The sequence below is a fragment of the Anopheles merus genome, chromosome 3L, assembly GCF_017562075.2.
Source record: "Anopheles merus strain MAF chromosome 3L, AmerM5.1, whole genome shotgun sequence".
Classification (NCBI taxonomy): domain Eukaryota; kingdom Metazoa; phylum Arthropoda; class Insecta; order Diptera; family Culicidae; genus Anopheles; species Anopheles merus.
The window spans coordinates 18133266-18145688 of NC_054085.1; the positions used below are offsets into that span (position 1 = coordinate 18133266).

The window sequence follows — 12423 nt, forward strand, 5'->3', positions numbered from 1 at the left end:
CCCCTGCGCGGTCGAGCAGCTGCTGCTTTCCTAACTGTCAAACGGAGGCAATATTTGCTCGAATATTTGCTGCTGCTGCTCGAATGGGGTTTGAATAATAAAAATATTTTTAAAATCTAATGAAAATCTTATTTTATTCAGAATATATTTGAAAAAATATAAAAAAACAACATAAAAAATTTTTTAAACCCAATTTGATAATCTTTTTTCGAACTATTTTCTCATTTTTCACTCATCTGACAGATGCACAGTGGTCGACGACTGCAACGTTTTGGACGTGTTTATTTTTGAAACTTTTTTTTCTGGTTTTGTTTATCAAACTTTCAAACTAAAAAAAAACCGTAACAATTCTACAGAAAGTGAACTTATTTGTTGTTTGGTCCGTTATGCTCGTGTAATTGAATTAAAAAAAAGGCAGAGGGAGAAAAAACCCGCCGAAAGCATAACTGCTCGAATATGAGCAAGCATAAACGAAACGTAGGCGATGGAGTGAGCGGGGGTAGCGAGCGAACAGCCGGGTGGTAAGGGCAACCATCTCTCTACCCCCATCGTACCAACGGTGTATGAGCACCGAATGTCGGGCTAGCAGCGCAGTTGCGGGAAGAGTACCCTGCCCTGCCTAGAAAGCGCGAAGGGGTAGAGGTGCGGGCACGGGTACAAGTACGGGGAGGAAAAATCGTGTGGAACAACACGCAGCCAGCAGGGAGAACATACAAGGGCCTCTGCGTCTGTCTGCCTGCCCGCTGTGCCTGGAAATCGCGCATCGCATCGCGAAGGAACCGGATTGGTCGGACGTGTGTCGGCAGCGCACGGTGGGAGAACGGGGACGAATGGAAGACAGGGTGGCAAGGGCACCGCCAGTATCCGCCCGTACCCGCACCGATTGCAATCATCGCCGTCGCTGGTTCGCTTCGCCCGCCGTGCCTCGGCACGTCTGAATGTGCACAAGTGCAGAAACAGGCGGATCCACGACGACGGGTGGGACGGGTTTTGGCCCCGGGTGTGCTTGACACGCGTGTGTGCGTGCGTCTATGTGTGTACGTGTGTGTATTGGTGCGCGGATTGCAACGACGACGATATTCATTCCGCCGTGCGCGTTCGGTTCGTGCGGTTCTCTGGACGGATTCGCTTGCACGGGGCTGCTTCGGTGGTGTGGTGTGCTCGACGCTCGCGCGTGTGTGTGTGCGTGTGTGTGTGTATAGCAGTAGCAGCGCTGCCCGCTTTTGTCGGCCACACCGGATGTTGGCAAGCAGTCGGCATTCGGGTTTTGTTGCTGCGGTGCTTTCCGAACATCCGAACTACGACGACGACGAGGCGTATCCGCGAAGTGGAGGCGATTTTCGAGTGTTTTGAGCGTTTGGTTTGGCTTGTGTGTTGGCCGCCCGTCGTACCCCGCCACACCAAGGACACCTACACGCCGTGTGTGTCTGTGTAATACAACCTGCCGCTGCCGCCGCCGCCGCCCTACCACGGCCGTGGGTTGGACGGTTCCGCGGGTTGCTCTCGAGCGCGCGCGCGTGTCTGCGTGTGTGTATGTGTAGGTGTGATGGGGGAAAAGTTGGACGTGCTGCTACCTTCGTTGCCAGTTACCGTCCCGGCACCCCCTCGCATCCATCCGCGTAGCGCGTAGAACGTGAGCTTGTGCGGGGTTTGGCGTTTTTTAGCGGCAGGCCGACGTGCGAAAAGTGACGGGAATCTGGGTGTGCGGGGGGTTTTTAGATTATCGGCTGCGGGTGCGGGTGCACGCTCTCTTTCTCCATCTTGCGTCACAGCACAGTGCCCCCCCCCCATCCACTTTCCGATGCGAACCGACCCCCGACCGCACACCATCGCACCATTCAGAGGGGCCCTGCGGGTTCCGCGGTGAGATAGAGACAGCCGCAATCGCGAGAAAGTGAACAACACACACCGAGCGAAGCGAAACAGTGTGCGAGCGCGCGCGAGCCTGTGTGTGAGTGAGTGTGAGCGAAGAAGAAGGGAAGTGGAACCGGACCGTGCGGTCCGCGCAGAGTAGCAGCAGCTGCAGGGGCCTGTTCGACGGGATACGCTTCTCTCCCGTGTGTGCCTGCGAGCGCGATGGAGCTGAAGGCGGAGAAAAAAGACCACAACGACCACGATGAAAGCGGCGGTGGTGGTGGTGGTGGCGTGCGGCGACACGCTGCAGCAGCAGCAGCAGCTGCTGCATCGGTCGCGATGGATGTCGAGGCGGCAGCGAATGGGGACGAACAGTCGTCGGATCAGGAGATAGTGGAGGTCGGCATTGACGAGGATCACATCAAGTTTCTCACCAGCATGCACTCGGGCGACGAGGAGCCGTCGAGCGGGGGCCACCACCAGCGCATGGTGGGTGGGGCGCCGCATCGACTCGCCGCCGCTGCCACCGCCTCGAATGGGGTCACAGGGAATGGGCGTGGAGGAGAGGATGGTGCCAGCAACGCCACCGGGGGGAAGCTGTACGGTGCGGCCCACCGGAATGGCGGTGTGCTGAACGGGCTGCAAAAGCTGCAACAGCAACACCGGCAGCAGCAGCAGCAACAGCAGCACCAGCAGCTTGTCAACGGCTCAGCAGCGGCCGACTACAGTGCGGATGATTCGGACGAAGATGGAGACGACGACGACGATGACGATGACGATGACGAGGAGGACGTGATGGTGGTCGCCGCGAACATCCTATCGAAGACGGCACAGAGGTCATCGTTGCTTGGTAAGTTGTGCCGCCCTCCACCGAATCACAGTGTGCTGCGGTCCCGTTTCGATGTAACGCCATTTTCTTGCTGTTTTCCAACCTTTTTTTTTTTCTTTTTCAGCCACCGAACGCACGTACCAGTGTGACGTGTGCCCGCGGATCTTTCACCGGCCGGACCATCTGCGCTACCACATGCGCATCCACGAGAAGAACAACCCGTTCGAGTGCAAGCTGTGCTTTAGCGTGTTCGCGTCCGATCCCGCCTTTGCGCACCACATCCGGACGGAGCATGCCGGGATGGGGCTGGCCGACGCGTTGCCCCCGGTGCCGGAAACGGAGGCGAACTACTTCGCCTGCACGTACTGCGACAAAGCGTACGGCGACGGGGTCGAGCTGGAGGAGCACCTGCACCAGCAGCATTTGGGCGAGCGGCCGTACAAGTGCAACATGTGCCCGAAAGCGTTCATCCGGATGGACTTCCTGCAGTGCCACTACCTGAAGTACCACAGCTTCCACCCGATGGAGGACGACGAGGACGAGGAGGGGGGCGGTGAGGGCGAGGAGGAGGAGGAGGAGGATGGGGAAGAGGAGGAGGAGGAGGGAAACAATTACGGGCGGATGCAGCAACATCAGCAGCACCATCAAGCGGACGCGAACCAGCAGTACGAGCATCGTGCCAAGCGGCCCCGCTTGATGGTGCGCAAGATCGAGGATTTGGTGGACGACCGGGGCAGCACTGCGGCGCTGAAGGGCCGGTTTGGGGCGGTGTCGCGGCGCACCTCGCACACCGGCACGAGCATTTCGAGTGACGATCGGCGCGAGGACGACGACGACGATGAGGATGGCGACGATGAGGGCACGGGTGCGGACAGCAGCGATCAGCACCAGCGGTTCCTGCAGCGAAGGGAGGGTGGATCGGTGGGCGGTGGGCGTAGTCTGCTCCCGAGGCTGAGCGGGGTGCATGGCCGGTTTTTGGCCGCGATGGAGGAGCAACATTCGAAGCGGCTGGCGGCGGCGGCAGCGGCGGCGGCGGCGGTGGAAGAGAGCGGCAAGCATCGGTGTCCGGTGTGTGATCGAGGGTTTGCCCGCGAACCGGAACTGATGCTGCACGTGCGATCGCATCCTGGTAAGTGTAGGAAATCGGGGCTCTTTTTTTCCAAAAATAATTTCGAATTAACGAATTAACTCTCTTTCTCTGCGTCTCGGCAGATTTGCCCACCTTCAAGTGTCCGCTGTGCGAGCTGACCTTCATCGGGTCGGACTATCTGAAGAATCATCTGAAAAAGCACGTGATCGGCAACGGGGAAGATCCGGGCGCACCGGGTGCGATCGATTTGAAGGTAAATCCTGCCGCCGACACGAAACCGACCGCCCGGCAACCGCCCGCTGGCGACGGTGGCTCGTCCCAGACCACACTCCTGCCCTCCACCGCCAAGCTGCCCAAACCGATCATCACGTCCAAGCCGCCCTCGACCGGCATCTCGCTGCTGAAACCGATCGAGGAGCGCAAACCGCCCGACCACCACCAGCAGGAGTACTGCGTGAAGACGCCCGACGGCAAGTTCATGTGCACGGTGTGCGAGCGGCTGTTCTCGCACCAGCAGACGGTGCGCATCCACTTCCGCATCCACACGAACGAGAAGCCGTACAAGTGCGCCTTCTGCGACGAGTCGTACATCCGGTCGGACTATCTCGAGCGCCATCTGAAGGTGCACTTTAAGGATGGGATGCTGCCGGCGGCCGCCATCGCGAGCATGGCGGCGGCGGCCGCAGCGGCCGCATCGAGCGGGGGAAGTCGATCGGCCGCCTCAACGCCGCCGCCACCACCGGCACTGGCGACGGTGAAGGAGGATTTGGCGTACGCGGAGTCGAGTCCCTCCACGCCGGTGGCTGCTGGTACGGGGGGCTCCACCGGCAAACCGCTGATCGGGCGGGCCGGGCTGGCGCCGGAAAACTACCACTTCACCGAGTCGAACGACGGGCAGTTTGTGTGCAAGATCTGCGACGCCGTGTTCAGCCAGGTGGCCTTACTGCGCAAGCACGCGCTAGCGCACACGGAGGAGAAACCGTTCCACTGCGACATCTGCGACCGGTCGTTCAACCGGGTCGACTACCTGAAGGAACACTTCAAATCGAAGCGCCACCTGCAGCTGGTGGCGGAGGCGGCGGCCGCCGGTGGAGGTGCTGAAGTGGTGCCGACGACCACTGCCGCAGCTCGGCCGGACGAAGAGGAGGGCGATGATTCAACGTTGGATGGATCGACCAGCAGGGTAAAGCTGACGGCGATGGGAAGCAAAAGTGGTGGCACTAAAGCAACGTTTGACGATGGCGGTGTGGTTGCGAATGGCAGCAGCAGCAGTAGCAGCAGCAGCAGCAACAGTAGCAGCAGCAGCAGCAACAGTAGCAGCAGCAGCCGAAGTAGCAGCAGCAGTCGAAGCAACGGTACGGCAACGCCTAATACGAGCCCGCAGAAGCAAAGCAAGCCGCCGGCCACCGGCGGCACCACCGAGCGCGAGGCGGGCGAGGTGGTCGAACCGGCGTCCCGGTCGGCGCTGGGTGAGTTCCATCGGTCCGATTACGAGCGCACGAGCGACGGGCGGTACAAGTGCAACCAGTGCGACAAGACGTTCGTGACGGCCGTCACGCTGAAGATGCACATCCGGCTGCACACGGGCGAGAAGCCGTACAAGTGCGACAAGTGCGATAAGGCGTTCATCCGCTCGGACTATCTGAAGACGCACGAGAAGTGCCACCGGCAGGAATCGTTCCTCAGCATGCTGTCGCTGACGACGTCCAAGGAACCGAGCACCGCGTCCGAGGCGGGCGACTCCGATGCGGACGTTGGTGGGGAGCTTGGTGAGCTGAGCAGCAATCGGTCGTTGATGGACGCGGCCGGTGGGACGATGAACGGTGCGCGCGGCCATGTTGGTGAGAATGGCAATGGTGTCGGAGGGCAGCTGAACGATGATACGGATGAGGAGGAAGGAGAAGAAGAGGCGGAAGAAGAGGAGGAGGATGAATCGGAAGAGAGCGAAGATGAGCAGGTACGGTTGGAAGAAACCTTTTAGTAGATGAGGAAGTGTTTTTAACGTATTTTTTGAATTTAATTTCAGGTTATTGAAGTGATGGTGAAGGAAGCGAGCTGCTCTGAAAGTGACGAAGAGGATGAAGAGGAGGAAGATGATGGCGAGGATGAGGAAGAGGATGAAGAAGATGGGGAGGAAGGGCAGCATGCGCTGTACCAATCGACCACCGACAACAGTACAAACCGAATCGCGACAAACACAACGTAAGCATGCGAACAAAAATGAATTTATAAAATCAATTATTTAACGCTTCATCGTTCCACTGTGTCGTTCCACATTACAGTGCCGCCAGCATCGACCGAAAGGAAGGCAAGAGCGCTAGCAAGCGAAAAAACCGACCAAAGGACTCGCGCACCCCGAACCGTCCGTCCCTGCCGGCCACGAGCGGGTGCGACAGCAGCAACAATGGCTACGAGGACGACAGCGCATCGCAGGCGAGTGGGCCGGTCACGGCCGGCAGCCATGGTGGCGGTGCGTACGCCGGCTCGGAACTGCTGCCGAACGGGCAGAAGGGCAAGCACCGCTGTCCCATGTGCGACAAGCTGTTTGCGTGGCCAAAGTCGCTCAAGATCCATCTGCGCACGCACACGGGCGAGAAGCCGTACCGGTGCGACGTGTGCGGCAAGTGCTTCGGCCGCTCGGACAGCTTGCGCGGCCACAAGCGGACGCACGCCGACGACAAGCTAATACAGTGCCATCTGTGCGATGTGAGCTGCCCGAACGCGACCGAGCTGGTGCAGCATCAGTACACGGTGCACGGTTTGCAGCCGCTGGAGAGTTAGGGCGGATAAGGGAGAGACGGCTCGGCCCAGGGAAGGTCGCCAAACGAAGGTGGGATGCAACGATTGGTGTGGTTCCTTAGCTTGAAGGAATGCGAGGTGCAATGCGCGTGAATTCAACAGCATCGTTTGTCGGACGGGTCCATCTGGGTGTCCTGGGAGTCGCTGTAAGATCGAATCCAATTCCACCGGAACACGGCCTCGTGTTCGGCTCGCTTCATGTACGCTATAGTGTAAATAAATATATAGAAATATGTACTTACATTTTAAATACCTGAATCCCAACAAACACTCCCGTGTGTGTGTGCTGCACGTGGGATGTGTGGCAGTAGCGCAATAAAAACAAAACCTTTTTCGGACACGTAATCACGCTGCGGTTGAACCGGTTTCAGATTTTATTCTAGTGCTTAGTGACGAATAACTAACATTACAAGCAGTATTAGGCTAATGTAATTTAATGTAATAAAGAAAAATGATTAAAAAGAAAATAATTAAACGAACCCCATCAAAATTTGAAAATTGTCATCCACGCGATCAAATGTGCTAGCTGTTTTCAAGCGCGTTCCGCTGCTTGCAATTGTAAACAAACCGCGTTCTTGGAGCTGTCACCATTTGACGTTGATAATGGCGGCTACAGCGAAACTGCAAAGGACTTTCTGAACAAGTGCATTTCCATTGTGTTATTTTGTAAATTTGTATTGTGTTCTATTGCTTCAATTCAGCTTGTTTAGGGAATAATCAACGAGCTCAAGTAGATGCTGTGATACTAAAAGATAGGTTAAGCCTTTTATTTGGCAGTGTAAGTGAAGGAAAGCACTCTTACATTCAAACACCTGGTATGTCTCGACGTTCAACGGACACCATCTTATGCGATGGCTAGATGAGACAGTGCTCAATAGGGTTTCTTCCATTTCCAGTGATAAGCAATTCTCGCCAAAATGGTTCGTACCAAAATATCCAAAAACAGTGCATCCAAGCGAAACCGGGCCAGCTACCAGGAGGAGCGCTTCGCCAACGTAATGCGGGAGTTCGATATTATATGTAAGTTACGCTGTTTAAATGCTCACAGTTGAATGAAGGGTTGCTATCGTATCGATTGCTTCTTTTTCGTCCCTTTCGTGTGTTGGTAATAGCGGAAACCTTTCTTATGTCGGTCGATGCGAAGCTCAACGCCGACCTGGAAAAGTTGGACTATCAGGCGAGCATGATGAAGAGTCGCATACCGAAGGAAATACTCCAGATGACGATGGGCGATCTGCGAAAGCGTGGCTGCAGTATGTTCGTCGATGTGCTGAATGCGGCCGCGGCCCAGTTCGACAGCGTACCGGAACGGGGTGCGGCCAACTCGAGCCAGCTGTCGATCGGCTCCGGAGACCTACAAACGAGCATGCGGCGATCGTACCGCACCGACGAAGGCTACCTGACGGAGGACAATGCAAAACAGCCACCGTTGGACGTGATGGCCTCGGCCAAACCCTCCAAGCGCCCGATGGGACCGCTTGCTTCCGCTATGAAGAGCAGTTACGGGCGGCGGCGCAGCAATTCCGTGTCCGGTCAGAGCACTATCGCCACACCCTGCAAACCGACCAGCAAATCGTCGATGCTGTTCGGGCTGAAGGCGAAGCAAGCGGATCTGCGCGGTACGCCGGCGATGGGGAAAAACATTTTCCTCGGGCAGTCGGAGCGAATCTCCCGCCCGAAGCTGCGCACACCGCTGCCGGACGGTAGCAGGAAGGGTCGCACCACCCAAGCGGTCAGTGCGGATAGGGGCATGAGCCAGATTATGCTGAAGGTGGAACCGAACACGCCGCTCGCGTTCATCCGCTATCCGCGGGCGGGCGAAAGCGTTTACTCGCTGACCGGCAGCCCGGTGGTAAACACGGTGATGTCGAAAAACACGGCAAACGTAAACATACCGGTGCCGGACGGGATGTTGTCGCTGCAGCCGACCGATCTGGAGGACATGGATCGGGAGCTGCTGCCGAAAATCGATTACGCGACGTTGGAGCATCTGAAGAAGCTGCAGGCGAACCTGAACAAAGTGATGCAATATGCGGAGGAGTGCATTTTCAATAAGAACCAGTGATACGCGATGGGAAGAGAAGGTAAACGAATGAAGTTTTTTATAAGTAGCGTTTTTTTTGTTTCATGTAATTTAATGTCATAATTTCATAAAGTTGTAACGAATGTTTAGTGGTTGATTTTATAGAAATAAACTTTTGGCAGTTTTGCCAGTATTTGCCTAGATTTGGATTGTGAAATTATAGAGGAAGAATCCATTTTTATGTTGAAATTGTAGATAACATTGTACATTTTCAATTTCTCTTCTTTGCTTTTTACGATACATCAACGGACAAACGAGTCTATTTTTAGATATTTGCTATGAAAGAGAGGTGGAAGACCTCAAACATGCTCCAAATGCGTTTTCTTTGGCATGTTTGTTACGTGATTGGGTTGATAAATAAGTTTGCTGATTTTACATACATTTTACATTTTAGTTTAACATGTTTTTAGAATAGAAAAATAGCTCTAAGTCCCATGTTATAAGAGTGTTTTTTTTACTAATTGCATTTAATAACCTTAAACTTAAAATATATAAGTAATTTTATTGCTATTTTAATTTATCCACACGACAAGGCAACGTACAAGATAAAACAATCTAAAAATAGACAAAACAAATCAAAATTCCATACTTTTTTTTATCGGAAATTTACAACACTACTTTTGTGACAACCTAAACCAATTTCTCCGCTCCACATACTTTCACTTCACGCTAATGGTAACAGCATGGTTGTGGTTTTGCAACCTGTTTGTGGTCTAAGCTGAATCATGCAAGCCATCGTCTGTAGCCGTGATCGTCTAGTGGTTAGGACCCTACGTTGTGGCCGTAGTAACCCAGGTTCGAATCCTGGTCACGGCAGTGCTGCTCTCCCCTCTCTCACTCATCACCCTTCAAAAGAAAGCCTTTTCTAATATTGGGGCGTGTGAGTTTGGAGAAAAAATGCACTGTCACGGAAGACGTTTGGAGTTTTGACAAAAATACCTTTTTTTTGTAACTGAATTATTTATTTCATTCCCTTACAACTGTGTACCATTTAATATATTTTTTTATGCGAAGCAAAACCTATCCCTATAACTTTAGATACCTACACTAGTACCTTTAGCCGTTTTATGTCATTTAGGAAAACAACGCATCTTTTTCAATTAAACCGCGCTTAACGAACAACAGTGAAGCTTAAATTTCATTAGCGATCGTGAGCAGTCTCTCTCTCTTTCTCGAATAGTCGATGTGCTTGGTTTAAGGTTCGTTACCACGCTTTATGTGGTCTCGTAATCATAAACAACACGCGCCGGTTGACGTTCGCCGGTCACCGCTGGGGGAGGTTCTACATGGGAGCCTTTAAATGTGATTCTCCACTTCCCTCGCCCTCATCCTAGCGATCATCAGCGTAGGTAGGATGAGCACAGACGCGATCACGGAGCGAGCAATTTAAGCTATGGCTAGATAATGCCCCGATCCTAGACCACAGATAGGGGTTTGCCTGCTGTCCAACGATCGCGCATCCTTGACCACAATTTGAACTTGAACTGGTGATGGAATCACATGTACTCCTCCCGGCTCCAACTCCTCGCATGTGATTACACTTTTACTTCCATCCGTTGGCCTTCCATCCGTTGGTTTGCTGTGCTGTGTACGATGATACGGGTTTGGGGAGGCAGCAAGAATGAGATCGTTCGGGTTGGTATTAACGCTGAGTCTAAATCCAAGCTCTAAGAGCTCCAAGATCGGAGAGGGGATGAAGAAGCTCTGATTGGAGCCAATCCGTTGGGAAGGTCGGATGTGTGTGGTACCTGTTCTTCTGCTTGTTGCAGTGCTTCGTTTTTGGATCTTGTACGGATGATTATTTTATGGTTATGTTGTTGTTCCCTTCCCTTCCCAGTGCTTCGTTCTTGGCAGCTCGAGTGATATTAAAGTGAGGATCACATACAGTGGTTTACCTGGTCGGGGGTTGGTTATTATTTTTGTAATGCTCAACTGGCAGGTTTGATTCCTGACTCCGCGAATGCTTTCGTAGTTTTCCGCATTGCAGCTATCGATCGTCGTGTAGGACCTGTGGATGTCACGCGTTTAATAAAATGATTTAATTTATTTTAAATAACTGCTGCTTCTTATCCAACGATTTTAAAGAAAATACTTTCCTTGTTAGCTTCCTTAAGTTAATTTCAATTAATTGGTAAGTAAAAATATTAAATGATTTAACAAAATGAATGATTTATCGTTCAAGATACGATACCTGTTTGCCGGTCTATGATTAATTTGATTCTTTCAACCTAAAAAAGGAAACGCAAAACGGGCAATTTGATCTAGAGCAGCTGAGCAACGAGCATCGTATCGGATAGCGTAATAGCGCCAATAAAGCTTCTAAGTACTTTTACGACCCATCGTGCACACATTGCACACACGTACGGTTCGTCGCTTGATGCGGCATTGAAGTCTTTCGTAGCTTATTCTCTTCCCGGGCGCTCTCCGAGCGTACCGGCCTTGAACGTTGCCTCTTCCGTTTGCCGGGATGGTTGCGGGAGGAAACCCTTCAAACGATACGAGTGGCGGGGGAAAAGCGAGCCCGGCACAGCATCTTTGGTGAACTCTCTGGGGCCGATCGTAAACAATAACAATTCCCGCCCTGGAGACCGCACGCTTCGGTACGATTCAACATAATAATAAGAGAGCCTCCCAAACCGGCATAATCAACGCCAATTCCGACGCCCGAAACCATCTCTCTCCCTTCCCCTTTCGCGATGGGGATAGGCAACAGGCAGCAACCAGCAACTGGCAACAAATGAGGCAAAACAAAACCACTCAATTCCAATCCCGAATCGCTCCACCGTTTCCTTCGACACAAAGTGATACTCACACAGACGGTCCGGTTCGATTACGTGTTTCGTGGTCAGCACTGGACCCGAACAGAGGGAGAGATACAGAGAGAGAGAGAGAGAGAAAGAGAGAACGAACATGCTTTACAGTGTGCTGTTTTATTTTCGTTTTGCTCCACTCCGTTCTACCTTCTACTATTCTGGGTAGAGGCAAAAAGGGATAGCACGGAGCCAGCACACTCGGTCGGGTCTTTCCACCGTCAACCGTGATCGATAACTGCGCCCCGGCTGCAGGGTTGTTGGTATGGCATCACAAACCCCTCCCCCCTCCTCCCCCACCCTGCGATAATCATCGCACACACACTGATCATCATCGTCATCGCAGCGTTAAGAACAAACGTTAAGAAGCAAGCAGAAAGCAGAAGCGTTAGCGGCGATCCAGCAGCAGCAGCAGTTCGCCAACTAGAGGATCCACGGCCAACGTCGTCTTCACCCGGACAGCAGCGGCATCAGTCGCCGGTGGAGCAGGTAACAGTACACAAGCAAACTGAAGCTGTGGGGCCCGTGCGCAGTGCGCTGAGTTGAGCTGCCCGCCGAATGGTCAATCCGGGCTTTTGGGGGCCGTTGAAGTTAAAAGGAAGAAGCTTTTGGGTGTATGTGTGTGTGCTACTAGAAGTGTTTGGAAGAAGTGTTTGTGATCCTTTTGTGAAGAAAACGGGTTTAATTTTAATTCGATCGTGAACACGGTTTAATGGGGGAAATTCGAGTTTCAATCACATTCTGAAACAGTAGCATGTTTCAAACTGTTTGGAATTTGGAAAAATTTTGGATTTTTTTCTTCAATTATTTGTATCATATTATTGTCTATAACAGAAACGATTTGTTTAAAAAGTCAGAAAGGTTCATTTTCCGCATTAAAATGGCAAAGAGTGTATTTAGTAAATTAACCATTTTTTGCGCTATTCAAAGTGACGTAAGGATAGTGGCTTTTGGTTTG

At 52.8% G+C, this 12423-nt stretch overlaps 3 protein-coding genes and 1 non-coding gene across 12 annotated transcripts in view; all 4 read left to right on the forward strand.

Annotated features, from left to right (window-relative positions):
• Positions 1-510: 510 nt before the first annotated feature.
• On the forward strand, positions 511-6822 carry LOC121599105 (zinc finger protein 721-like). Its single transcript, XM_041926631.1, has 5 exons — positions 511-2704; positions 2808-3812; positions 3896-5730; positions 5800-5975; positions 6056-6822. The coding sequence occupies exons 1-5, from the start codon at positions 2077-2079 to the stop codon at positions 6552-6554; spliced, it is 4143 nt and encodes a 1380-aa protein (XP_041782565.1). The 5' UTR covers positions 511-2076; the 3' UTR covers positions 6555-6822.
• Positions 6823-7183: 361 nt separating this feature from the next.
• On the forward strand, positions 7184-9095 carry LOC121599412 (borealin-like). The gene is made up of 3 exons (XM_041927206.1): positions 7184-7387; positions 7469-7592; positions 7685-9095. The coding sequence occupies exons 2-3, from the start codon at positions 7490-7492 to the stop codon at positions 8635-8637; spliced, it is 1056 nt and encodes a 351-aa protein (XP_041783140.1). The 5' UTR covers positions 7184-7387; positions 7469-7489; the 3' UTR covers positions 8638-9095.
• Positions 9096-9399: 304 nt separating this feature from the next.
• Trnah-gug lies at positions 9400-9471 on the forward strand. The gene has a single exon. It is a non-coding gene; the product is annotated as a tRNA-His (tRNA).
• Positions 9472-11709: 2238 nt separating this feature from the next.
• Positions 11710-12423, forward strand: part of LOC121599678 — a 38905-nt gene continuing 38191 nt past the window's right edge. For 3 of the 9 annotated variants that reach the window (XM_041927683.1, XM_041927691.1, XM_041927685.1), the window contains exon 1: positions 11961-12079. The gene's annotated coding sequence lies outside the window, so the exon portion shown is untranslated. Of the gene's footprint in view, positions 12117-12423 lie in introns of all 9 variants that reach the window. The other 6 variants (XM_041927686.1, XM_041927687.1, XM_041927684.1 and 3 more) reach the window with 4 other exon arrangements.